The 27,599-nt window shown below is 36.3% G+C and overlaps 1 protein-coding gene across 5 annotated transcripts in view; it reads right to left on the bottom strand.

Annotated features, from left to right (window-relative positions):
* The window catches only part of slit2 (slit homolog 2 (Drosophila)), a 92,877-nt gene that overhangs the window by 21,861 nt on the left and 43,417 nt on the right, over window positions 1-27,599 (bottom strand). For 4 of the 5 annotated variants that reach the window (XM_048197711.1, XM_048197713.1, XM_048197714.1 and 1 more), the window contains exons 5-19: window positions 19,654-19,725; window positions 19,164-19,235; window positions 18,268-18,339; window positions 16,412-16,575; window positions 15,936-16,068; window positions 11,178-11,249; window positions 11,015-11,086; window positions 9,298-9,369; window positions 7,919-8,062; window positions 6,389-6,552; window positions 5,954-5,977; window positions 3,168-3,318; window positions 2,475-2,549; window positions 2,234-2,377; window positions 1,869-2,012 (exon numbers count right to left, since the gene is read on the bottom strand). In XM_048197711.1, coding sequence (XP_048053668.1) covers window positions 1,869-2,012; window positions 2,234-2,377; window positions 2,475-2,549; window positions 3,168-3,318; window positions 5,954-5,977; window positions 6,389-6,552; window positions 7,919-8,062; window positions 9,298-9,369; window positions 11,015-11,086; window positions 11,178-11,249; window positions 15,936-16,068; window positions 16,412-16,575; window positions 18,268-18,339; window positions 19,164-19,235; window positions 19,654-19,725 — 1,575 coding nt within the window. The remainder of the gene's footprint in view (window positions 1-1,868; window positions 2,013-2,233; window positions 2,378-2,474; window positions 2,550-3,167; window positions 3,319-5,953; window positions 5,978-6,388; window positions 6,553-7,918; window positions 8,063-9,297; window positions 9,370-11,014; window positions 11,087-11,177; window positions 11,250-15,935; window positions 16,069-16,411; window positions 16,576-18,267; window positions 18,340-19,163; window positions 19,236-19,653; window positions 19,726-27,599) is intronic. The other variant, XM_048197712.1, reaches the window with a different exon arrangement.

Genomic DNA, 27,599 nt, shown 5'->3' with positions numbered 1-27,599 from the left:
CATTAGCTTAGCAACATGCTAATGTGAAACTGTATTTAAATCGCTTCTGAGCCAAGTCTCTGTTTGAAATGCTATTTGTGTAGCACACAAAGGCTACGTTCACAGTGTCAGTCCAAATCCGATTATTTGTGTATCCGACTGGAATCTGATCTAAAATTATTGACTGTCCACACAGTGTAACGCAACTGTTCAGATCCGATTTGTGTGTCAAGTCAAGTCAAGTCACCTTTATTTATATAGCGCTTTTTATAATGTGTGTCCATGCCACTCTTTCGTTTTCCAGATTATCTGCATTGGTTTCTATAGCAATGACATTGCGTTGGTAGGTATATGCCAAAAACAACAACAACCGCAACATGGAGGGATTTGCAATACAGATGTTGTCTTATTTACAACATAACAACGTGTAGCCGCCACGCTGAACTACTGCATCTTATAAGGCAGCGGCAGAACAGTAGGAGGCTGGTATGCGTGGCTTTATTCCGTGCTGTCGTCTCTGCCGGTTTTTAAAATGTCTCCTTAATATTTTCTGCTCGTCAGGCACTTTGCAACAACACAACCTTGTTTCTGTAGCAACTTTCAGCTTGTTTCCTATAACAATGTCTGACGTTGAATAGGATTACAAACCACAAATGAATGTAGCTTGAAATGGACTTAATGTAAATTTCTTGCTGTTTACACTTGCTAAATCTGATCTGATTTCAATTGGATATGCACAAAAATCAGATTTGGACTGACAGTCTGAACAAGGCTATGTGGAATGATATTCCATATTGGTCACTTCCTTAAAGGCCCATTCACACCAAGGATGATAGGGAAGTTCATACACTGGTTAGGTTTGTTTTGAAGCATGGCAGCTGGTTTGAGCTGGTTTAAGCTGGTCCTTAGTTGGTCATGAGCTGGTCTTAAGCAACTAGCTCCAGGTCAGGACCAGTTTAAACCAGCTCATGACCAACTAAGGACCAGTATAATCCAGCTCAAACCAGCTGCCATGCTTCAAAACATAGCTAACAGCATATGCTGTTTTTTCAACAGTGTTTGGTGTTAAAAAAACTACTGTCGGGATTTACTAAAGACAAAATTGCAGGTTAAAGGTTTGGACTGAGTTGTTTTTGCAGCTGACCTTATTGCATATGCATTTGTAAGAGTTTCCCTTTCAAACGCAAAATTTATGGAAGGAGAGTATTTAAATGAATCTTGCAACACGATTTACTAAAGATTGCACTAGTCAATTTACTGGTATTTGCGCCATTATTTAACACCCCCAAAAAAGCATGTCTTAACCCATTTTGTCACATGGCTGCAATTGTTGCTGCCAGGAGGAGACACTGCAGAGAACAGAGAGCGCGTGGTAGAAGGAAGGAAATATTTGTGTGTTTGTGTGTGTGTGTGTACGTATTTGTCAGATTACATGTAACAAGTTGCGCCTGTGTCAACCCGCAACTGATGAGCTTATTTGCGACCCAACGCTAATTTGCACTGCTCTTGTTAGATTGCATTGGTCATTATGTAAATGATTTGACTGTGCCTGTGTTCTTTAATTCAGCAGTAGATCACTCGCAAAACTTGCCACTCCCATTGGTGCATTTGTGGAATTGCGCTCTCATACTAATTTGCCCCGTTTAGTAAATCTGGCCCAAAAAGTGTCAGACAACAAAACGCCAGTGCGCACCTACAAGATGTTATAGTGTGTTGATGAGGATGCTAATACAGTTATGTTTATAGTCAACGTTCTTAGTGTGAATGGGCCATAAAGATTAGAATGCTCTCTAAAAGTCAGTCAGCTATTTAGGTAGCAAGGCAGTTAACTTAGTTTTGGAACAGCACTGAAATAAAACACATGGTTGATACTGTGGGGTGATACTCACAGCGTGGAGAGGGAATGTAGTGTGTCGAAGGCTCCCGGGGACATAGAGGTGATCAGGTTATCATAGAGAGAGAGCAGCCTCACCGAGCTCAGACCAGTAAAGCTACTGTTATTGACACAGCTTATCTTGTTACTCCTCAACATCCTACACATGACAAACATACACACACCATCATTTAAAACAGCCAGATGAGATTTGGTTTGGAACACATAAACCAACATGCCCACACCTGAGAATAAAATCATACCTAGATATTTTTTGACAGTATCTGCATTTTGAAATGTTCCTCAGTACAATGATTCATATTTGTGATTCAGTAAGAAGCTAATATGCACACACACGTTCAATCGAGTGCGAATACTCACAGTGTGCGGAGACCGCTGAGGCCTTTCAGCATGCTGTAGTGGACGCCCTCTAAGCGGTTGCTGGTCAGTATAAGTTCATTCACTCCACTGGCCCCCTCGAATGTGCCCTCCTCAATATCTGTGATCTTATTGTTACTAAGGTTTCTGTAAAACAAAGCAAGTTGCCATAGTAATTAAAGTACTCTAATGATGCTCATTTAAACTGTATAATGACAGATGACAAAGACAGAGAGAGACTTACATTTTGCGCAGTTGAGGAAGCTTCTTAAAGATACCTGTAGCCTCCAGCACTGTGAATTCATTATTGTTCAAGCGGCTGTGTGGAAAACAAATCAAACACACAACTCAATTAATTAATCTGTATGCGTTTATATTGTTTATAAGTCATAATGTACAGCAGGGTTGTCTTTAATTAGACTTTTTCAATAGATTTCAATTTAATTGTATTATTTCGCCTGTTCACAAATAAACTTTTGTATAGTTTTTTTGTGCTCAAGTGGATGTACATGAAGTTTTAAAGTACTCAAAAATGAAAATTACATCATCAATTATTTACCATTTTGCCTACAAGCCTACAAAACTTTCATTCATCTTTGAAACACAGATGATAATATTTTTAATAAAACCTGAGAGAGTTTTGTCCCTTCACTGAAAGTCAATTCCACTAAAATTTGATGCTTCGAATAGTTCAATGTAAAAGTAATCCACATGAATTGAGTGGTTTAATTCGAGCCTTTCGAAGAATCTTGATTGCTTTATATGGTGAACGGATTTAAAGGATTTTATTCACATATAGACATCAATGAACACATACACATGGAGCACATCAAATATGGTAAACAGAAGCTTAACAGTATTTGCTTCACACATGATGACAGAATTTTTATTTTTGAGTGAACTATCCCTTTAAAATGAGAGAGAGAGAGACACTCACAGTTCTGCTGTATATTGAGGTATGTGTTCTGGGACCTTGGTGAGCTTTTGTCCAGAGCAGTCCACTGTGGTTCCTTCACAGCGACATTTCTCTGGGCAGGCCAGGTCAGCGAAGCAATCCCCACCTAGTTTCGATCGGTAGTCTTCCACACCTATATACATAACCATACACACACAAACACACACACCATTACACACCACACAATCACAAAAAAAGAGTATGAGAGAAACAGCAGATAGATAGAAAGATAGAAGATAAGATTAAAGAAGTTTGGGTGGAAAGGTAGAGAGGTAAAAGTAAAGGATCACTGGTAGGGAGGACATTAAATGTTAATTGTGCTAGACAAGAGGAAACTCAGTTATCACCATGGCAACATGCTATCTGTATTATCACTCTTAACAACACATAAAGCCATGCTGACATAGTAGCCATGACTTTGGAGTGTTTTGTACACACACACACACACACACACACAAACTTATAAGGGGGACAACACACACATTCTTAACTGCACATCCATTCAAACAATGACAAAAAAAAAAAAAACACCTACACACACACACACACCTACACACACACACACACACACACACACACACACACACACACACACACACACACAAAGGTTGTCTCTTGTTGCTTGCCATGCTGTAGATGCTGCAAGACCTTCCATGGTGCTTGACAGAACCATGTATTAGTCCGAGTGTGCAACCACATGGTTAGATCAAGCACAAAGGAAAACCCCGCTGAATTTCCTCCACAAGACACAGACAGAGAGAAAGAGAGAGAAAGAAACAAAGGATTGAGATATAAAGAATGAGGTACTACTTTGTTTAGCTGGGATAAGCTAGTAGGAATGATGGAAAGAGAACAGAGAGAGGAGAGATGCCAGGGGATAAAGAGAAGAGAGAAACAGAAGAGTGTGGCAGGAATATTACAGCTTTTGTACAGTAAATAAACACATGAACCAGCAGGTATACGCACAGTCAAACGCACACATACACATTCAGTTCACATTTTGTGCTTAATAAACCTCTGAGCACATGTTCACATATATTTGGGTTCCTGGTCTGTGATTGGCTGGGGTTGAGGTTGAGGGGGAGGGGCTTGTCGGGTGACGTCTTACTGGTTTTGTGTCAGTTACTTACACTTATTGATATGATGAATCCCTGAGTGTGTGTGCGAGAAAGGAAGAGAGAGAATATGTAATACACAAACACTCAAACCCTCACACTGACGAATGCTGGAAAGCCCGTGTTTCAGATCCATGCCACCATGTGCAGTTTGTGAGCATGCACACAGCAACAGTGACACTGATCAGGCTGGTGAAGGTTTGACAACAAATTAACATTAGACTGACGCAGCATTTGTTTGTTTGTTTGCTCATCTAACAGCTTACTATAAAATCCACCATGCTGTATTAGTAATTTAGTTTAAAACAAAAGTGCCAAGTTCTTAAAAGTTCCTTCAAGAAATAAACTCTTTGTATTCATTTATGGTTTTAAACACCTTTATATAATTTTTAAGAATAGCTTGAATTTAATTTCTCTAGAAATGTCATTTTGTACACACACCTTGAATACATGTGTACACAACTTTTGAAAAGTTTAAAACATATTAAAAGTATATATGTGACCCTGGACCACAAAACCATTCATAAGTCACACGGGTATATTTGTAGCAGTAGCCAACAATACACTGTATGGGTCAAAATTATCGATTTTTCTTTTATGCCAAAAATAATTAGGATATTAAGTAAAGAATATGTTCCATTAGCATATTTTGTAAATAAATACGCATTGCTATGGACTCAGTAATTCTCAATATTTGAATTTTTTTGCACCCTCAGATTCCAGATTTCAAATAGTTGTATCTCGACCAAATATTGTCCTCAATGAAAAGTGTGATGATATTCACATCAATAAAAAGTTTATTTTTTCAGCTTTCAGATGATGTATAATTCTCAATTTCAAAAAACTGACCCTTATGACTGATTTTTTTGGTCCACGGTAACATATATACTATAGTTCAGAAGTTTTGGGTTCAGTAAGATTTTTTCCTTTTTTAAAGAAAGGATTCAGCAGGGGTATTGAATAAAAGTAAGAAAAATAAATTGATCAAAAGTGACAGTAAAAACTTTTGCAGCATTACAAAAAAAATATATATATATATATATTTCATACAAATTCTATTCTTTTGAACGTCCTATTCATCAAAGAATCTTGAATGTATCACAGTTTCCACAAAACTATTCTCAAATCTGCATATTGGAATGATTTCTGAAAGATCATGTGACACTGAAGACAGGAGTAATGATGCTAAAAATTCAGTTAACGAACAAATTACAATATATTAAAATTAAAAAGTTATGGTGAGCATAAGAGACTTCTTGCAAAGACTTAAAAAATCTTACCGACCCCAAACAAGAATTTCATTATTTTATTGAGACATTTTCTTATTATAATATAAGGACTGTTTTATCACCCTGACATTTTAATTTTCAAAACAACAAAATGATTTTTAATCAACAAAACAAAAACTTAGATTCATAATAGATGAGTTAATTCTAGTCATTGTATGTATGTATTTTTAAATAAATTATTAGATTCTAACAATAAAAATAACATTGTGATTGACCATGTGCTACACAAGAACACAGCACCACTGCAAAAGGTTTTTTTTCCATCTGCATTATAATGTGTGTGTGATTTGCGTGCATTAGTGCATTTGTCCAAAGGCTTTTGTGTAGTACACACACAGACAAAAGGTTTAGCAGCTGAACATACCTGGTATAAAGTATTGCTCTTTAGCTATACAAAGAAAGATATACAGAGAACTGAGAGGAGAGCTGTGTGTGTAGAATAGATCAATAAATGAATATGAATATCGATCAAAGAATCCTGCTCATTTATAACCCTACAGCGATCAATACTCAACTGACAGGCAGTAAACTAATAATACCCACACACAAACACATTTGCATTCTGATTTATAATCTGCTTAAACAGGAGAAGATAACTCATGCTGAGACCCTCGGAACTTTGTATATGTCTATATACGTGAAAGCTGACTAAGACGTTTTTACAGTTGGGAACTGTTGGGAACAGACAGGAAGAGCAGAGGGTCAAATTGACTAAAGCGTCTGTGAGCAGGTCTGGCAAATGACCAATAATTACACATTCAGTGTATATGCAAACACCCATGTGCATGTGTGTATGTACCTGAACAGCGGAACTTCTTGCTCTTGATCTGGCCGATGCGTTTGTTAGCAAGGCGGCGGGGACTGGTGCACCGAGCTCCGCTGGTCTCAATCGGGTTGTCTTGCAGGTAGTCAGCTAACCACTTCAAATGGCAGTCACACATGAAAGGGTTCTGGGCCAGATGACTGAAACAAAATTAAAAAATATTTAAGAAATTGTGAATGGCAGTCATAGTTAAAGGGTTAGTTCACCCAAAAATGAAAATTATGTCATTAACTACTTATGTTGTCCCACACCTGTAAGACCTTCGTTCATCTTCGGAACACAAATTAAGATATTTTTCATGAAATCCGATGGTTCAGTGAGGCCTGCATTGCCAGCAAGACAATTAACACTTTTAATGCCCAGAAAGCTACTAAAGACATATTTAAAACAGTTCATGTGACTACAGTGGTTCAACCTTAATGTTATGAAGTGACGAGAATACTTTTTGTGCGCAAAAAAACAAAAACAAAATAACGACTTTGTTCAACAATATCTAGTGATGGGCGATTTCAAAACACTTCTTCATGAAGCTTTGAAGCTTTACGAATCTTTTGTTTCGAATCAGTGGTTTGAAGCCCTTATCAAACTGTCAAAGTCATGTGATTTCAGTAAACAAGGCTTAGTTACGTCATAAGTGTTTCAAAATTTTAATGGTTCACCACTGGGGGGCGTGACTTTGGCAGTTTGATACACGCTCCGAAACAACTGATTTGAAACAAAAGATTCGTAAAGCTGCAAAGCTTCATGAAGCAGTGTTCTGAAATCGCCCATAACTAGATATTGTTGAATAAAGTCATTATTTTGTTGTTTTTTTTGGCGCACAGAATGTATTCTCGTCGCTTCATAACATTAAGGTTGAACCACTGTAGTCACAAGAACTGTTTGAAAAATGTCTTTAGTAGCTTGCTGGGCATTGAAATGTTAATTATCTTGCTGCAATACAGGCCTCAATGAGCCCCTGGATTTCATCAAAAAATCATAATTTGAGTAATGAAGATGAACGAAGGTCTTACGACATGAGGGTGAGTAATTAATGACAGAATTTTCATTTTTGGGTGAACTAACCCTTTAACGTGTGCAGTTTCTTGACAAACCTAAAAAGTACACTCATTTTTACTCCCAATCTTCTGATCAGCCTGAAATATGATAGTATGACGTTTATCATACATGGGCCTAATATTCAATATCCAAGGTTTTTAAAGTTCCCTCAAATATAATAATACAAGAGACCAATTTTCTAAAGCAAAAATAATTCATATGATAAATGAAAATAAATTTGTACATTTGTTTTATTTCTTACGGTTTAAAATGATAGCTTTCAATAATATAAAAAAACAAGATGAATCTCATGATTTACAACCAGTCTCTAGAAATCAGAAACGAGATAATTTGGCACATTTATATATTTTATATAGTTTTTACTTTGTCTTTTTTTTTTTTTTTTTTTTTTTTTTGCTGAAATCTTAATTCTTCATTTTTACTCATTTCTCAACTAATGTTACTCACAGCGTTTGGATGGACCGTAGAGAAGAGAAGGTACCCTTTGCGATGGTCTGGAGTTTGTTGTCATAAAGTGACAGAAGATTTAGATTCTGCAGGTCTTGGAAAGAATCTACGCGCAAACAATTGATCTTGTTCGCATTTAGCAACCTGTTGGGATAAACATTTGCATGTGACATTTTACACAAATCTCTCAGGCAAACAGGAAAATCTATACATGCGTTGTAAATTGAGATATTATAAATGGCATTTACAAATAGATTAACATTTATAGACAAACAAATGAGTGAGACTTTAAAAAAAATATTCCCTGTGGTCTCCAGACTCATTTACAGTGCCTTATGGGAGAACAAAGTTGTGAATAAACAGAGACTTTTGTATAAACAGAATGTATATTGAATATACAAATCAATAAAAATGTGCTTGAGTTATTGGCACCAAACTTTTATATTTGTGAGAAATGGGAGTTGAGTTTCTCACGATAGTTATTTCTGAATAACTCACGAGTCTGCAAGAGTGAGTACATGATATCTATATTCACTTTCAACATGGTCTTAGCATATGTGTGGTTGGAATGTTATGTAGTAGCACCAAATGCTTATGGTCTTGTTAAACCCCTATAAATACTTGGATTAACAAGCATTTCCTAAACATACTCCTCACACCCACACGCACACACAGCGGAAATGTGTGGTATGTGTGTGAATTTATGTCCAGTTGTGCTGTCTGTCATCAGGCGAATGTGTGAGGCTTACAATCTTGCCCTCGCAGTGCAAACACATTTGTTTTTTCTATCATGGTGTGGACATCTATTGATTTATACTTAGCCAATATATCTGTTGTTTTTATAGTGATATCAAAAGTACCAGAATTTCAGAACCAAGTTGATACTGAAATAAAATAATTTTGGTGAGGTAAAAGCTTTGTGTCAAAATATCTATGTATAAACGCAACCTAATATGCTTGCCACTGTCTAGTATGTCATTAATATTTATATGACAATACAATACAAAGAGAAAAATCTCTGCTCTTTCCTTCTTTATTATTAACTGTTTACTTGAAGCATTGCTGACTTACTTTCAGTAGCATTTAACAGCATGCGGTATTTAAGTTGATATGGAGAATTACTGGTATTGGTATCAACTACTGAAATTTTGGTATCTTGACAACTCTATACTGAGTTAATGATATTTCCCCTCACACCCACCTTTTTGAATTATTAGATTTTAATTAAGACATAATTTAGTATGTTTATTAGGCCATTTTCCAATGGCTGGTCCTCAGAATTGGCAAAACCTGACCCACCCACACACACATAGAGAGAAATAAACGCCCAGCCTTCATGGCAATTTCAAGCATAAATTCACAGAATGTCCATTACTCACAGTAGCTGCAATGAGAATAGTCCATCAAAAAGGCCTTTGGGAAGTTCAGTGATTTTATTCCCATATAAAACCCTGAAAGGCAGAAACACAAGGGAACATTAAATAAAAGCAAAGATTAAAGATGTTCATTACCCACCCACACACACACCCATTCATCAGAAATTGTTCCTCAAACAGAGCACAAGATGCGCCACCACAAATCATCCCAGTGCAACCAGTGACGAATCATATTTAAATACAAACGAAATCATGTGGACCCAGATTCATGAGGTAAAATCATGAAAAACATGTGCACAATAATCATTTAATGATGAATATATCAATTATAGCTCATATTCATTACTTTATCTTAATGGTCCATAACCCTGCGCAAGCTGAGGTTGTTATAAAAATGGGTGAGGAATATTGGGCAATTCAAGACTAATCTGTAAGAGCCATGCAGGGCTAAAAAAAAAATTCTTGGCATTTTTATTTTAGAATGAAAAATTGCATTGTGGCTTTGGCTATATGCTGAAATCCAACATATGTGCAGGCCCACACAGAAAGCTCTACAGATTCGGAACGTCTGTCATTCACAAAGTTGTGCTCTTGTATGTTTATTCATGCAATATTTTTCTTATTTAATAATGCTTTCAGCTACGAATCGGTGTGTAGCACACTCAATATCTCTTTAACAGAATACCACAGATTTTCCTCCAAAACCAGCATCTCTGCAGATTCTGTCTGAGCCTGCATTTGAGATATTTCATTACTGTGATGTCATATCAGGACTTGCATGTGTGTGTTCGCTTATGTTACACATTGGATCACTCTTCTGGCTTGAAGTTGTATTTTTTCAGGAGGACAGATTTTAAATGGCTGGCTGGTGTTCCTAAGAGGCTGGTCCAAAGGGAATGAGAGAGAGAGGGGGAGAACTGTTCCGCCCACTAAGTTCTGGCTCATTGGAACCCGGTCAGTAAAGTAAACCAAAGAAAATACAGAGACCAAGCATAGTAGGACATATACATCCCATCCCCTAAAAAACACATACACATTTACACACTGAAAATACCAGGCCAAAACAAATAACTTAATAGATTCATACAAGGGCTTATGTTAGTGTGTTTCATATTCTAAGGCTATATAGAGGTGCAGTAAGTAATTTTTTTGTTAACGTCATTTGTCTTAGAATTAATTTCAACAAGGTAATTTACACCGCGCTCTCTCGTCTCGTATATTGTCTCGTTTTGGTATGTGAATTTATTTAATTACATCAAGAATTCAGTTGTGATTTGCACTCAATATTCAAAATCTTTTGTTATTTTATTTTACACGCTTGGAGGAAAACACAAACGTTTCATCTCTCAGGCGTTCTTTAGTGTGTCTTGGAATTGTCATACTTTAAAGAAAAGAAAAAAAAGAATCACATTTCATACAAAATCGCCACCTCGTAAAGTACTTGTTTTCTCATGAGATGGGATTGAAAGCACTATTGTAAAGAGAGAACAATTACCGAGGTTGCCTTTACAAGTTGTTATCTATTGAAATGACAGGTGTCCTGTATATTTGAATGGTGGTTGTGTTGACTCAGACACTGCAGGGATTTATCTGCTCTGTCCTCTAAAAGCTTGAATGAGTCAGATCATCAATAATTGAAAGAATGATGGAAGCTTAATATAACTCCTACATTCTCTTCTCACGCACACACACACACACACATATATACATATATACTCACAGAGAATTCAAAGATCGGAGACCTTGAAAGGAGTCTGAAGCCAGTTCAGTTATTTGATTATTACTCAAATCGCTAAAAAGAAGAAGAAAATTAAATGCATGAGGAATAAGTGTGTTTTTGTGTGATTGTGTATGTATGTGTGCTCACATGGACACACACTCACATTCTCCGCAGCCGTTTGTAAGGTGAGAATGCTCCTGGCGGAATAATCTTGATGGAGTTCTGCTCCAGTCGACTGTGAACAGAGAGAATAAACCAGATCAACAAATGGAGGGAACATTGCAGAGGGAATAATTCAAATCGCAAAAAGGTGAGGGTAACTGGAAAATGATGGGTACTGACAGCCCTATTGAGGAGTTATTTGAAGAGTATGAGTATGATGGGTGATGTTGGGCCAGAAAATTGAAAGGAATGTGAAGATTTTGCTTCATTTTTTGTAATCTTGGACGATATTTTTTAGTTAAAATCTGTTTTTATAATACAGAAATGTAATACAATAAGAGGGAAACCAAGAGAAAGAGAAGAGCGAAATCGATGCGACAGGCACAAATGTAAGATTAATGTTAATATCTCTGGGATGACTTTAATCACAGTGTAGCATCTGTGTCTGTTTGCTGTAGTTCCAGTTTGAGGCAGTGCCCATGTCTGCTAAGAACAAATCCAACATCTCTGTTCCATGAAAATTGAATTACAAACTGACATTTTAACACTGCCTTAAAAGTGCACTCAGTATTTAAAAAAACAAAAAAAAAACATTTACCCTAAAAGAACAGTACTTATGAAAAACATGTTTAAAGGGTTAGTTCACCCAAAAATGAAAATTCACGAATACAAATTAAGATATTTTTGATAAAATCTGATGGCTCAGTGAGGCATCCATTGACAGCAAGTTAATTTACACTTTCAAACGCCCAGAAAGGTACTAAAGATATATTTAAAACTATTTATGCTAACTAGTTTATGTGACTACAGTGGTTCAACCTTAATGTTATGAAGCGACGAGAATACTTTTTGTGCGCCAAAAAAACAAAACAAAACAAAAAAACTATTCAACAATATCTAGTGATGGGCGATTTCAAAACACTGTTTCATGAAGCTTCGAAGCTTTACAAATCTTTTGTTTCAAATCAGTGGTTCGGAGCGTGTATCAAACTGCCAAAGTCACGTGAACCATTGAAATTTTAAAACACTTATGACGTAACAAAGTCACATTTACAAAATCACGTGATTGTCATGCTCCGAACCACAGATTCGAAACAAAAGATTCATAAAGCTTCGTGAAGCAGTAGATTTTGATCAATAAAAGTCGTTATTTGTTTTTTGTTTTTTTTTTGCGCACAAAAAGTATTTTCGTCACTTCATAACATTAAGGTTGAATATCTTTAGTAACTTTCTGGGCGGTTGAAAGTGTAAATTAACTTGCTGTCAATAGAGGCCTCACTGAGCCTTCGGATTTTATCAAAAATATCTTAATTTGTGTTCTGAAGATGAACAAAGGTCTTATGGGCTTGGAACGACATGAGGGTGAGTAATTAATGACAGAATTTTCATTTTTGGGTGAACTAACCCTTTAGGATGGGATGAAGACTCCAGTTACATTAGTTGTATACAAGCTGTTGTATGTTACATGATAGCAACTTTACATCTTGCAATAACTTTATTTCTTATTTCAAAACTTTTTACTCACGATCACCTGTACTAATTTTTCCATACATGGCTGATGGCTAACTATTGTATTTCTATAAACTGTAAACCAAAACGTATGCTTTTACTTGAGTGCACTTTTGAACAAAGACACATGCACACACAAATCAAAATAAAAACCTGAAAAGAAAACATTTTAAGGTAAAAATTACAATCTTAAGCTAATTAAACTTTCATTAAATACAAAACGTTATAAAAGATTGATTTCGTTAGTGCAATAAAAGATACATCAACAACAGCTGTAGTTTTCCCACCAGCAAAGTCAAGGCAGCAATAATTAATTAAGAAACATAAATATATTATTCATTCAGTACTCTAGGATTCAACTTATTGCAATGATTATTTATAATATCTCTCCTTCTCTCTGTTTCTCTATGTCTTTCTCTCTCTAGATATCTGTTCCTCTCTTTGACAGTAAATATGTCATAAATCAGATAAGCTCTCCAAAGTTGACAGAGCATGAAAATCAGGCCCCCACATAGGTGGATGAACACACATACACACACATTTCATTCAACCGAAGCCAAATGAGATAATCCGACTCATCTGCCAAGGCCCTGCAAGTGGCTTTCTGAGGAAGAAAAATGAAGGGATGACAGACAGAGAGAGATGGGAAGAAAAAAGATAGACAATGATCCTGGCAGTGAGAGGCACAACAGTTAAAAAAAAAGATGTGGCGTCTCAATCCAGACCCCGTTGGCAGAGCGTTGGCCCTAAGAAGAGATGCCATTGATAAAATAAATCCATTTCCACACTGAATTAATGTGCATGACTTCAGCATGGCCTCCGTAGTTAAAATATTTGATACAGATACAACCCTCAATCTGTGTATGTGTGTGTGGAATGTGGAAATTACATCTGTCAAAAAGGAGACAGACATCAGACTAGTGCCAACTTTAGTAAACAAATCCAACATTACACTGAACCTAACAGAAGACTGAGGAAGACATATAAATATAGTCTTATCGGTGACAGCTTTATGTACTGTGTTTGTGTGTGTATGTGAGCCTACTTATTTTAGGAGCAAATTTGTACCCAGAAGTGAGCTAAGCCTGACAAAATCTCCTTTTGAGGATGTCCTCATTTGTAAAAAGTTAGTGTAAGGGTGTGGGTTAGGGTTAGGTTATAGTATTATAACTCATTTTGGTCACACTTTAGTTTAGGGTCCAATTCTCACTATTAACTAACTGTTTACTATGACCTTTGCTTCAATAAACCCACAATGACTGCTTATTAATAGTGAGTAAGGTAGTTGTTAAGATTAAGTATTAGGTAGAATTAACTCTTTAAGCCCTGATGTTGTTTTTTTTCTGAGTGACATACATAAAAGTAAAGAGTCATAACTCAAAAATACAAGGAGAGTCAAAACATAGGTATCGTTTGATAGATATATATTTATTACAGTGGCGTAACTTTGTTTTAAAAAGTGGGTGGGACAGGAATGTGTGTGGTGGGGTGAAGTATTGCAATTGTATTATCACAATAATAAATGCACAAAACTTATTGACATAGACCTCATGTTTAATATGATTGTATCATCCTTACATCTACTATAATACAATTAGTTAGTTAGTTAGTTAGTGTTGAGAGTATTTACATTAGTCAATAAATACGTGGATCCACATTTAATGCCAGATTGTCCTAATGGATTAGTGGTATAACTTTTGTTCAGCGTGCCAGAGGTTCTGGGTTCTAATCTGCCCTCGTATAATGTATTTTTTATTTTTTTTTATTATTAATACTAAAAAATGTTCATCAGTGATTGTATATCAAGAGTAGGGACACATTTATGTGTATTTTGTTTTGTGATTTCACCGGAATGAATAGTCTCCACAACAGCGTTAAGCAATAAATTGAAGCGCTCATTCATGTGAAGACTGCGCAGTGTGCATGAGCGCTAACAGAACATTGTTGAGCCACTGATAACAGCGGCAACGAGCATTCAATGATTTCAAAAACAACACATCCCAACAACCAGTTATTATTTAACACAAATGAATGAATTGCTAATCAACTACAGATGTTTCTTTTGTATTAGGTACATCCGTGTTGCGAGACTACTTCAAAAAATAGTGGAGACAATATTGACCTTGGCAAAAAGTCGTGGGGACATGTCTCACCCGGAAATTATGCCTATGATATATTATAATTTTACATATCTTTCTTATTTGACATCTTGTGGGGCACGTACAAAAACTCGCTCGAGTTTGCTTGCTTATGCTTGTTGTATTCTACTCCCTGAGACCTGTTAAGTGACATATGACACATGACTATCTGAGTGTCTATCTGCATACTATCTGTATGTTTTTGACACATTGAAGTACATAATACAAAAAAGTATTTCATAAATTATGATTTTTTTTATTGTTATTTATCAGCAAATAACTCAGCACTACTTAGGAGTTAATCAAATTGGCTACATTCATTGTAAAGTTCAGACTCTAACCTTTCAAATTACACCTATTTTTTATTGATCAATGCAGTAGTTTTGAAAAATATGATACGTTATATGAACAGTTAAGAGTAAAAATGGTTGGATGCATTAAAAAGCTGAGTTACCTATTTTGTGTTATTCATGTCAGTGGTTGCTTAGTAATTTGATTATTAATTTTTTTCACTCAGACTTAAGACTTATACACTCAGACTTAAATGTGGTGTGGTGGTGTGTACACTTCAGACTTAAATGGTTAAGGGATGTATGGTCATCCAGAATAAGGCATTGATATGTGCTTTTTACGTACCAATAGACATTCCTTGTGAATACCCTCAAAAGGAAAATGGTCCATAAAGTGATTAAATAATCTCACAAAATGTGTGCATGCGCGTGTTTTTGTGACATATCAGGACAAAAATTTGTATAATGACATGGGTATGACATAGGTATTACAAGGAGAGGGTGACTTATGAGGACATGTCCCCATTTTTCAAAAGGCTTATAAATCATACAGAATGAGTTTTTGTGAGAAAGTAAAAATGTGCATCCTGTTTCCTGTGATGGGTAGTTTAGGTGTAGGGTTGGTATAGGGCGATAGAAAATACGGTTTGTACAGTATAAAAAAACATTACACCTAGGGAATGTCCCCACAATTCACAAAAACAAACCTGTGTGTGTGTGTGTGTGTGTGTGTGTGTGTGTGTGTGTGTGTGTGTGTGTGTGTGTGTGTGTGTGTGTGTGTGTGTGTGTGTGTGTGTGTGTGTGTGTGTGATCCTCACTCACATCTCAGTGATGGTTTCTGGCAGGTTGGTAGGTATTTCAGTCAGTCCTTTTCCCCGGCAGTCCACTACATTATTACTGCAGGTGCAGAGCTCAGGACACTGCAGCACACTACAGGACGAGTGTGACTGGGGCCCTAAAACACACATTCAGAGTGATGATGGGGATGAAGGGGTATGTGCTACTCAAAGGAAGGTTGAATTAAATTAAAAATTTTCTTGAACAAAAAAGTTGTTGACTGCATATTGCAACCAAATGCAATCTGATGCAAAGAAACTTATTTTGTCCGTGTTATTTCAGCACAAATAACTTGCCTTCACTGAAGTCTTGAAAGCATGAGCAAAGAAAGAGAACAGTCGGAAAATGGACAGAATATGAAAGCTTTGACACAATAAAAGAGCAAATATATATATTCTCTTATTCTCACAAGCCCTTATCTCCTATAAACAAGCCATACAAATAAAACAACACAAACGCACCTGTACACATAAACTCTTTCTTCTGAACCTCAGCGATGTTGTGGCCCCTCAGGGAGGGTGGGGCCATACACTGTGTGTAGAGGCCAAGGCGGGGCCTCTGTCTCAGCCAATCAGAGAGCCAGGCCACATGGCAATCACATAGCAGATTATTAGAGTGAAGACGACTAGAGAGATGGAGAGCGCGAGAGAAAGAGTCATTAGAAGGTCCGCTGGAAGTCTAAGCTGATGTATCGATAAAACCTGAGTGCATGTGTGTGAGAGAGCGTGTGTTAGTGTTATCGACTTTGCATCAAACAGTTTCATGTTCATTAATTACAGTCTTGTACAAACAACGTGCAAACTCTGGTGTTTCTCTGCGGTCAGCACCTTTAGGAGTCCTTCCCTTTACAAGATTAATGTTACAAACAAACTCAAACCATATTTAGTTGTAAATGACTGTATAAACCTGAGGCAATAAGCCAATTACCTGTTTTAACATGACATGACATCAGTAGAGGATGTGTTGAGACAGAAGAGGATAGTGTATATTTTGTGGAATATTTTGTCATGGCAGAAATCATCACTTATCAGTGACCAACTTCACACTGAACTGAGCTAGAGAAGCACTGAAATGGACTGTTCTTGTTATCTCTCTCTCCAGAATTCTTTCCTTCCCAATGGGCCTTGAAAAGGTTTTTGAATAGTTTGGGTCAAGACTGAGAATGACGAAAATCACTTTGTTCCACTGAAATGCAGCAGAACACTGGACTCTGACCATTTCAAGTTTCACCAGGTATTGTGCTCTAATGATATGTTATCAACATGATAACTTAATAATATTTAGATATAAATAATTAAATATAATTAATATAATTAAATCTGCAAAAAAAAAAGGTCAACTTGACACTGAATTGCTATATGATTTTCAACTATACTTTTCATCGAACTTTTCATTTTCAACTTTATTTTTCATCGAACAATTTGGGAATTTTACTTGAATTGGGAATTCTTTTACACATTTACCATTAAGAAAAACCATTGAACTCCTATTATCTATTGAACAATTCTTTTTTCCATTGAATGTGTAACAGTGTTAATTTAGTATTATTTATATACTATTAAAATGTGTATTAATATTTTGAATTAACTGTCATTTTTATATTCTCAGTTTTTATTTAAGTAATTTTAGTTTAGTAAGTAGACACGTGCTTTTGTAATTGTCATTTGTTTTTGTTTTTTATATATTTCTATTTAGCTTTAATGAATTTTTATTTCAGTTTTAGTTTAGTAATTTTAGTATTTCAAATAAAATCTATTTTATTTCAGTTAGTCACAAATGTAATATTTCTAATTTTTCATTTAAGTTTTTCATCTAATATTTATATTTTATTTTATTTCAGATTTACAATAACAAACAACACTGTATGCTAACACAATTTACTAACTGCTATCTATCATTTGATAGGGAAAAAATTAAACAGTCGCAGTGACTGACGTTTCACATTAGCCAAGTATGTTTCACGGCCTTCATTGTCCTTCCCATCTTTTCGTTCACAGGCTTTCTTTCCATCATCTATTGCTGATGTTTAGCTAACAGGGACCAGAATACTGATATAGCAATTAGCTACTTTAGCTCATCACGTAAATGGGATTAAATCATGATCACACACAAAGGGCTCCAATCTACAAAATGTATGCTAATGAAACATACATATTAATGCAGTTATTACACCTTATTACCCCTTAATCACACTTATTAAGGGCCAGCATGATAAGTGCTGGATAACATGCTAACGACAGTCTGAAGAACTGGTTTAAAGCAGTTTGAGTGTGTGGATGTGTGTGTGTGTGTGTGTGTGTGTGTCTCACATACTCACAATGTTCTGAGCTTGGGCATGTGGTTAAAACTAGCCACTGACAAACGAGAGATATTGTTGTTGTTCAGTGTGCTGTGAAACAAAGTCAGAGAAAGATAATAATCATTTTATGGACCTATTTAGATAACAAACACATATAAATCCATATGACCTTTTAGCTTGTGTAGAAGCAGAATTTCCAAGCAGCTCTAAACAATAAAACTGAATGGTGACCACAGCTGTCCCTGGTCCCCTTCTACTTTCACCGTATAAAAAAAAGGGTAACACTTTATTTTAAGGGTCTTTTAACTAGTTGCTTATTAGCATGCATATTACTAGAATATTGGCTATTTATTAGTACTTATTAAGCACATATTAATGTCTTATTCTATATTCTTAATCCTACCCAACACACATACGCACACCCAAAAATTATAATGTTGATTTAACATTTCTTTGCAGTATATCTGTATGCCTCCACGCATGTGTGTGGTTATGCACATATATTTACATCTGTTATCTAATACTTGCTATTTCTGCTCCTAAAACCTCATCTGTCCATTTCTCACAAAGCATCAAAATAATCCTTGTAAAATAATCTGACACAATCCTGTTTATCTGTCTTGATTCCATTTTCTATAACAGGATTATTCCACTAATCCCACTTTAAAAAGCAGATGCACGTTTTATACAATTATTAAACACCCTGCAGGCATGATCTGACAGCATGCAGTCTACATATAGAGAAATCCATACCAATTTAACATGAATATACACTAAATCAAAGTTTTTAAAACCGGTTTTGCCCAGCTTTGACCCAAGTCTTAATGAGACCTCGATATCCGAAAAGATCTCTGCAGTGGCTTTAATTCAACAGAACACAATCACACAAGTTCACACACACGCAGTGCACTTACAGTACTTCTAGGTCCCGCAGAGCTCTGAACGCTCCATCTTCGATGCAGGAAATCTGATTATAGTCCAGCTGCCTGAGAGAGGAAAAAGACAGAGAGAAAATGTTTGAAGATGATGTTGTCGATTCTTCTGTTTGGTGTTCAATGATTATGATAATAGAGTAATATGCTCTCAGAAACACTACTGTTCCTTACTAATAAACCACATACATCTTTCACTCTCCTGTTCCTCAATCTGTCTTTCTTTGCTCTCACTCATTTTGTTGTCACAGTCTTTCTCTCTTTCTTCCCACATTATTGTTCTTGACTTTCCAGCCTCCTCACTCTGTCTGCTGTGCTCTCCTCTACTATTGTATACCTGCACTGCCCACTCCTCCCATCTCTCTGTGTGTGTGCGATGGTCAGTTTGCCTGGGCATCTCATTAAAGCACACAATCATTAATTCAAAGCACTCTCGCTCTCTCTATTTCACACATAGATACAGAAGACTCACAGGTTTTTGATCTCAGTAGCTCCTCTGAATGCTTTTCTGGGAATCCCCTGGATTTGATTTTCACTCAGGTCACTGAAAAACAGAGAAAGAGAACATTAACAATCATTGGAACACAAAAGAAGAAATGCATGCCATAACAATATAGTAAATGGGAGCTGGAGCTTTCAATCAGCAAATAAGACCATTAGAGTGTCATAAAAGTGGTTCATTTGACTACACTCAAAGTCTTCTGGAGCCATATGAAATTAAAGTTGATAATCTCCTCCAGTGAGCTGGTTAGCGAGAACAAGATCAGTATGAGTTGTGACTGAATCATAAAGCTAAAACTGCTAAAAAGCTAAAAAAAAAAAATCATAAAACTGAATGAAAAATCGTAAATAAGTTCAACAGATTAATTCAGTGGTTCTTAACCTTTTTGACTCCAAGAACCCCCCTCTGTCCAAAACAATATTCAAAAGGCCTTCCTATCTAAGCTAATATGTACCTCTGTTGTAATACAAATAGATTATAAATAAGTAACTCAAAATGTTGATTTCAGTTTAATGTTGTTGTACATTTCTATTTTTAGTGTTTTTAGGATTTTAATGAAGATCATGTTAATATATATATATATATATATATATATATATATATATATATATATATATATATATATATATATATATATATATATATATATATATAACAAAATGTAAATATTTGTAAGGATTATTTGGCCCCCTGAAAATGCCAGGATGCCTATAGTGGGCCCTTTCCCTCTGCCTAAGATAAATAGAAAAGATTAAAATAATGTTTTGTTTATAAATCAGATATTGCTACAACATTGCCAACACATCACAGAGAGCTGAGACAGATGTCAAGAGTTCCAGTGAATAATGACTATTCGTTTCGTATGGTTTCCGAAGACTTGGAATATAGCGTCCAAGTTGTATGGGTGCTTTTATATTCTTTTTGAAGCTAGGAGGCTTCAATTCATATAACTACATGGAATAGAGCCACCAGAACATATTTTCAAAATGATATCCTCTTTTGTGTTCCAAAGAGGAAAGAAAATCATACAGGTTTAGAATGTCATGAGGGTGAGTTAAACAAGGACAAAATGTCTAAAACTGACAGAAAGACTGATGATTTCATTATACAACAAAATTAACTCTTTATGATTACTAAAATGTGTCCCAAACGGCAGCTTTAGATAAATATGGTCAATATAAAAAAGATGACAAAGAGACAGTGTAGTAGATAAAAATGAAGGAACTATATAATTGATCACTCTAGCAAAATCCTCCAGTGTGGAACCTACACATAACTAATAGCCTTGTGTTCAAATATGACACAAAAAAGAACACAACCACACACATAGTATTGAACATTCATTGACATATGCAGGCACTGTCAGTGGGAGAGAAAAAAAACAACAAAAGAAAAAGAAAGTAGGAAGGAAAGCAAAAACAGAATGAGAACAGAATTAAAAACTACCCTTTTCAAATTTAACATCTGCAAGAAGAAACGCAACAAAAAACCGCATACACACCAAACTCTCACGCAAACAGTTATGATGAGACTAAACAAACATTTCTAACTGAAGTCCCAGGTTCCTCAGGCATCAGAGCAGACATTTAAACAGCCTGGTTAAGTCTTCAGTGCTCGTTAAAAATGGCATCCTGACATGACCTGAGCGTGAACTGAATGGGAATCGTCTTTAATCAGGTTCATATGCATCTGTACAGGACACCGAGACCGTTCTGCGTGCGCATTTATGAGATCAAACGTACTTCTGGATTACAGCACAAACATTCCAGCTGTCACCCAGATGAGAGCGAGATGAATTCAGGCACAGACAATCAAACCATTGAAACCAAACAATTAAAAAACCTGTTCCCAGTTTAACAGGGCAACTAACATTGAAATAAAGCACCACACACACACACACACACAAAGACATGGTGGGAGGTGGGCTAGACAACTAGTGAGGGCTCACACACACACACACACACACACACACACGCACACACACATATATACAACTTCAGTGGCAGCATAGAGTGGAACACCCAGGGAATCGAGAGCTAAGAAAGAAACAGAGAATAAAAGAGAGAGTAAGAGGGTTGAATGATGACCCCAGAACACCTTCAGAGGAAGTGCTTCACTCGCTCTCTTCCTCTTTTCAATAAATGAACAAAAACTAACAGAAGCTTAATCCTTGCTTTATTCCTGCTCTCTGTCCTTCGTTTTCTGTCACTTTCACTCTTTCTTTTCTCCTGCTGAGGGGAAAAAATACCTCATATAACACAAAACACTGAGAGAAGTTAAACTAATCTAATCAATGATTTACGCTCTCTCTCTCACTCTGTTTTCACACAGTGAGAATGAACATAATGAGTTATGAAGAGCCCACCTGCACTAATTATGACCATTCATTTCAATGAATATCAATTATCATAATAGCCGCAACCGAAACACTTGATTTTTTAAGAGGTCACATGATCAGATTTTAAGCCCTGGTCATATGATTCAACATTCAAGGGGGTTCTCAAAGGTTGACCTTTGCACCCATGCATGCGTGCGGGTTCCTGTGTGTGCGTTTCCGTAGGGGGTGACTTTAATGAAGTGTCTTCCCTCACGCAAAGCATACCCTCAAAGACAACCCTCTCATTTATAGACGAACCCCCACACACACATACACACACAGCATGGGACCCTTACAGACTGTGAATAGCTAGTTCAGCTAGCCAGACCTGTCAGTCAAATTCCTCAGTCGTCAATCATAATGGGAGACAGACACTCGGTCTCCAAAAACTAGACACTGACCGTAAGAGATCAACTCTATGTGTGTGTGTGCCGAGGTCAGGCCAGTCTGTCTGTTGAGGGCTCTATTCATCTAGATGCCTGTCATTTCCATGACTGGCACATGACAGCACCAATCACAGAGCAGCAGGATTTAAATGAAAACTGCCAGGGAGACAGACAGGTATTTATAATATCAAAAATATTCACTCAAACGCACACATTTGTCTGGATGTATCTGCAGTGATGGATTACATCTTCATCCACTAGGGGGCAGTGCAATCTTACCAGCACGGACAACCATGCACAGACACAAACTGTGTTTTTGTTTAGGTTTACTTAAGTCCACTAACCTTGTAAAGATATTACAGATGTAAATGACTCAGAAATATATTAATATTTAATAAAATAATTAAATAATAATAAAAAATGACATAATTAAAATGATAGAAGGGTAACTGACTCTTTGAAAGGCCAGTAAGTGGACTCAAGCCATAGTAGGACAACTATTAAGTTCCGTCCAAAGCAAACCAGGGCCGTAGTTGGGGGATGGGCTACAGAGAATGTTGTCCCGAGCCCTGTGACGAGGGGGGCCCACTAAAGTGCACTATGCTATAGCCTTCTCATTGGAAGAGGGGGCCCACCGATTAACATTTTGTCCTGGGCCCCGAGACTTTAAGTAACCAATTGGCAAAGCACTCTGCTTGGTCTTTTGTTGCTGCTTTATATGGACACTTGCATTTTTTCTTTGCACTGTGGATGAGCAAAACAACACTTTAAAAAAATGATGAATTTTGTAGTTTGTGCTGGAATAAACCTAGAAATTCTACAAAAATGAATGTACCTTGCCACATAGTGCTTGAGAAATACAGAGAGGAAGAGAAGGAAGAGGGAAGAGTGAACTGATAGGGGGGAATGAGTGGAAAGAGAAACAGACAGACGGAGATGGTATCACATCTTTGAGACTTTGATAGCAAACGTATCATTACCGCCAGTACGACAAACAAGAAACAACGCTATCTCACCAAATGACACGATAAGCATACAAACATCAGAGCTGGAAGTGTTTGGATTTGCTTGGACAGCATCAGAAACATTTATTTCACTCAGGCGACATGTGTAAAGATTTTTAGTTTAAGCCAGGGTGAAACTGTCCCAGATATGAGTCTCTCAATCGATTGCCAATGGGCGTCTGGCCAGTATGACCCCAAGTTGAAAAATTCTGCATTTGTACACCATTTGTCAAGTCTTTTATTTTTCTTTCTTTCACATTCTTGTTTTTTTTTTTTTTTTTATTTTTTATTTTTTTATCAGGTTCACTTTAGTTACATACACATAGTAGGCACTGATTAATCGGCAGATTTTTGACCATTTTAAAATGATTGGCTTCCTGTTTGGAATTTTACTTGCATAAGTTCCAAATCTACCAAAATCAATGTAAATAAATATTGAACATTTTCCATTTTAAAATGTTTATTATAAAATGTTTCATTCTATTCTTTTGTAAATGCATGTTTGATACAGTCAAACAGAAATTTATTCAGACACCTTGAACATTTCATTCATTAATACAGTTTTTTCACTATAGTTTAAAAAAATGGTGATAAAATATGACAAGATCTCAGAGTTAAACTGTGTCAGAAAAAAAAAAAAATCTTAATTATGTCATATAACATTAAGCAAAACATGGTCAGGTCAAAGTGTCTGAATAATTTTTGGTTCCAAATTTGTATCAATTTTACTGTTAGTCCACTGTAAGAAGAATTGTTGGGTATAATATGTAACAGTTTACTTTATTTTGCTATCCTCAGTTCCATAAATGAACTATAGTGTCCTGCACCCACTAGTAAAAATATCAAAAATGTCTGAATAATTTTTGGTTTGACTGTAGATCTTGTTGTGAACATCCAGGTTTCATTTTTATTTATGTATTTTTTTTTTTAATCTCACAATGTTTATCAAAATGCCAAAACTGGTATTCCGGATTTCACCCCACCACTCCACAATTGACTGCAAGTTTACATTAATTTTGCAGTGCTACATCCACATTTCAAAATCCAATCAACACCTGATGGATAGAAAATGTTCTTTTTTGAAAGTCTGTTACATTCATATGTCACAATATGGAAGAAAGGATCTGTTGCTGCAACTTCCATTTAATCTCAACTTCAATACAATTTGTCACTAAGTGAGTTTTTTCCTTTTACTACATAGAATTTGGTTCTACTAACAGCTGAGATGCATCGATAGAAACACTGAAAATGGATTAGTACTCTGTGAGCGTGAATGTGTGGTTCGCACTTTCTCTCTCTCTTTACATCCAGTGGTGTTGGGGAGACCACCTGTCATCCATGAAAATGTCATGCGCACACACACATTAGCAGATGTTAGAGGGATCTGTGAAGAAATGAGCGCTGATCATTTGCTTTCCCCTGAGAGGCTCATTAGTGAGGTGTTTATGAACTGGAGGCATTCAGCACTCGTCTTGTAAGCCTGGCTCTGAGGGCACAGACTGCCCTCCTTTTCTTTTACACACACACAAACGCAGACTGAAATATTGGTGAGGTGGGCACTCAAAGTTGCAGTCAAAGAAATAAAGATTATACTAAAAGTTTGGAAAGAAAACCCAGATTATATAATCAATATAATGGTAAATGGACAAGTCATGGAATCAGTTTCCCGAAATAAAAAGAGAGTTAGAACTGGGAAGTATCAGTGGGATATCAATGAGACATTGCATATAAAATGCTGGATAATAGTAAAAAAAAAAAAAAGAATTTTTTTTCTATAAGATATGAAGACTAAAATACATTTAGCAAATAAATTCCTAGGATCATTAAAAAAGTGACTTTGAATTCACTCACAAAAGAAAACATGTTGCTCTGGTCATTCTGAAACGCCAAAGTCATCATCAAAATGACTGGTCACTCTTACTTCCCAGAACTTTCTCACACACTTGCACCCAAACATAAAGCATCTGCCACTGATTGCCAAATACATTGTCACAGCATTTTGTCTGTATGCTCTAAACTGTAATTTATTACATTGATTATATGAGCCACAGGCACTTTCCCAGTTGCAATAACTTAATTTCCTTTACCGAAAGTGACTTTTTAGGCTCTTCAACAAATGGAACGGAAACGCTGCTTTATTCATTTAGTGTTTTCTGTGAGTTATATTGTGCATAAATTTGAAAATTGGATGGCTTGAACAACTATTACAGGCAAGCACATCCAAGAAGTAAAATAAAAATCGAAACAATCAAGGCATGTGTTCCATGCTGATTCATTAAATGCATAAATAGAAGAATGATATTTAATCACTGATTGTTTTTTATTAGTAGTAGTAGTATTATATAAATCATTATTATTAGCATTAAAGGATTAGTTCACTTTCAAATTAAAATGATCATAAGTTTTACTCACCCTCAAGCCATCCTAGGTGTATATGACTTTCTTTTTTTGATGAACACAATGGGAGAAATATCAATAAATATCCTGATGCATCCGAGCTTTATAATGGCAGTAAGCGTTACCAAAGGAGTATGAGCTGAAGAAAGTGTCTCCATCCACATCCATCCATCATAAACATATTCCACGCGCACTGGTGTCAAAAGTATTCACATTCATTACTCAAGTAGAAGTATAGATACAAGTATCAACTCAAGCTTTTTACTCAAGTAAAAGTGTAAAAGTACTGGTTTCAAAACTACTTAAAGTATAAAAGTAAAAGTAATGTACGGGGAAAAAATGCAATTAAGGACAAAAGCTTAGGCCGCGCCACAGGGGCCTATTGTGCACTACCCCACCTCCTCAAAAAACATTTTTCTAAAGGCCACAATGACTATAATGTTATATTAAAATGTTACTGTTGAAAAATCTGGGATGCACTAGGCTACCCGTTTCAGCCGCATATATGCCCATTGAAAATGAACGCATTTTAGTACAATGCAAATACATTAAAGCACCATATATGTGTACTACTGAGCATTAACGTGTTTAGTGGAGTGGAAGATATGATGACTAGTTGCCTATAAGTATTGTAATGGTGCAAAATGTCAAACTTCAGAGGCATGTCATCAATGACCTTTATTGGAATGTAAATGTACATCCAAGCTTAACTGCAGGAATCTGTGAGGGCAACGGACAAGAAAAATGCTGGTAGTTTTGGTGTACCCAGGGCAGGCTTAGTAACAATTAACACCCGCCAACCCGCCAAATGCAGGTAGTTTTCAGCTGTTTCAGTTCACACCGCACTGACAAATGCCAACAAACTCATCTGTTGGAGTTTTTTGGATAGGTGTGATAACCGTGTTGGCGTTGGTCGGAGTCTGTTTTCACCCGATGTGCAGGTGCGATGGATCGCGTACAAACCAATAGGGTGTCGCAATGGTATGTTTATATTTCTCATCCAACCACAATCAAATTCACTCTAGTGTCAAGTTATGAAGTAAAATATCTAGCTTCTGCCAGACCACCTTCCATATTCTGCTTAGGAAGAAAGTGTAAAACTCTCACAGTTCAAAAAGCTTTCACTACGTCCTACGCCTTCCCTATTGTACTTACGGAAAAAGTGTAACTGACGCGATGCTAGTTTACACTTTCTTCGTAACTTGAATTTGGAAGGCGGTCTGGGGGAAGCTAGATATTTTGTTAAATATGGATTTTTTTTTTTTACACAAACGCATCGCTTCACTTTAGAAGGCCTTTATTAACCCCCCGGAGCCGTGTGGAATATGTTTATGATGGATGGATGTGGATGGAGAACCTTTCTTCAGCTCATACTCATTTGGTAACGCTTACTGCCATTATAAACCTTGGATGCGTCAGGATATTTATTAATATTTCTCTGATTGTGTTCACCAGAAAGAAGAAAGTCATATACACCTAGGATGACTTGAGGGTGAATAAAGCTTGGGGCAATTTTCATTTGAAAGTGAACTAATCCTTTAATGTATTATGCTCTCTACTAACAATCTTCAAGGCAAATAAAAACCGCTTTAAAATCCTTACAGTATTATTGTTGTTGAATAATCATGGAAATATTGTGCATCCGGGATGACACTGAGTTCAGGGTCAAAAAGTCAGTCAGACTTTAGTGTGTGTGTGTTTACGTGAGTGAGCAGGATTTGATTGTGCCAGTGTGGGTGCACACAGACAACC

The sequence above is a fragment of the Megalobrama amblycephala genome, linkage group LG7 (genome assembly GCF_018812025.1).
Source record: "Megalobrama amblycephala isolate DHTTF-2021 linkage group LG7, ASM1881202v1, whole genome shotgun sequence".
In the NCBI taxonomy this organism is placed as follows: domain Eukaryota; kingdom Metazoa; phylum Chordata; class Actinopteri; order Cypriniformes; family Xenocyprididae; genus Megalobrama; species Megalobrama amblycephala.
Note: the sequence above shows the minus strand (reverse complement) of the source record. Positions and strands in the feature narration are given on the sequence as shown.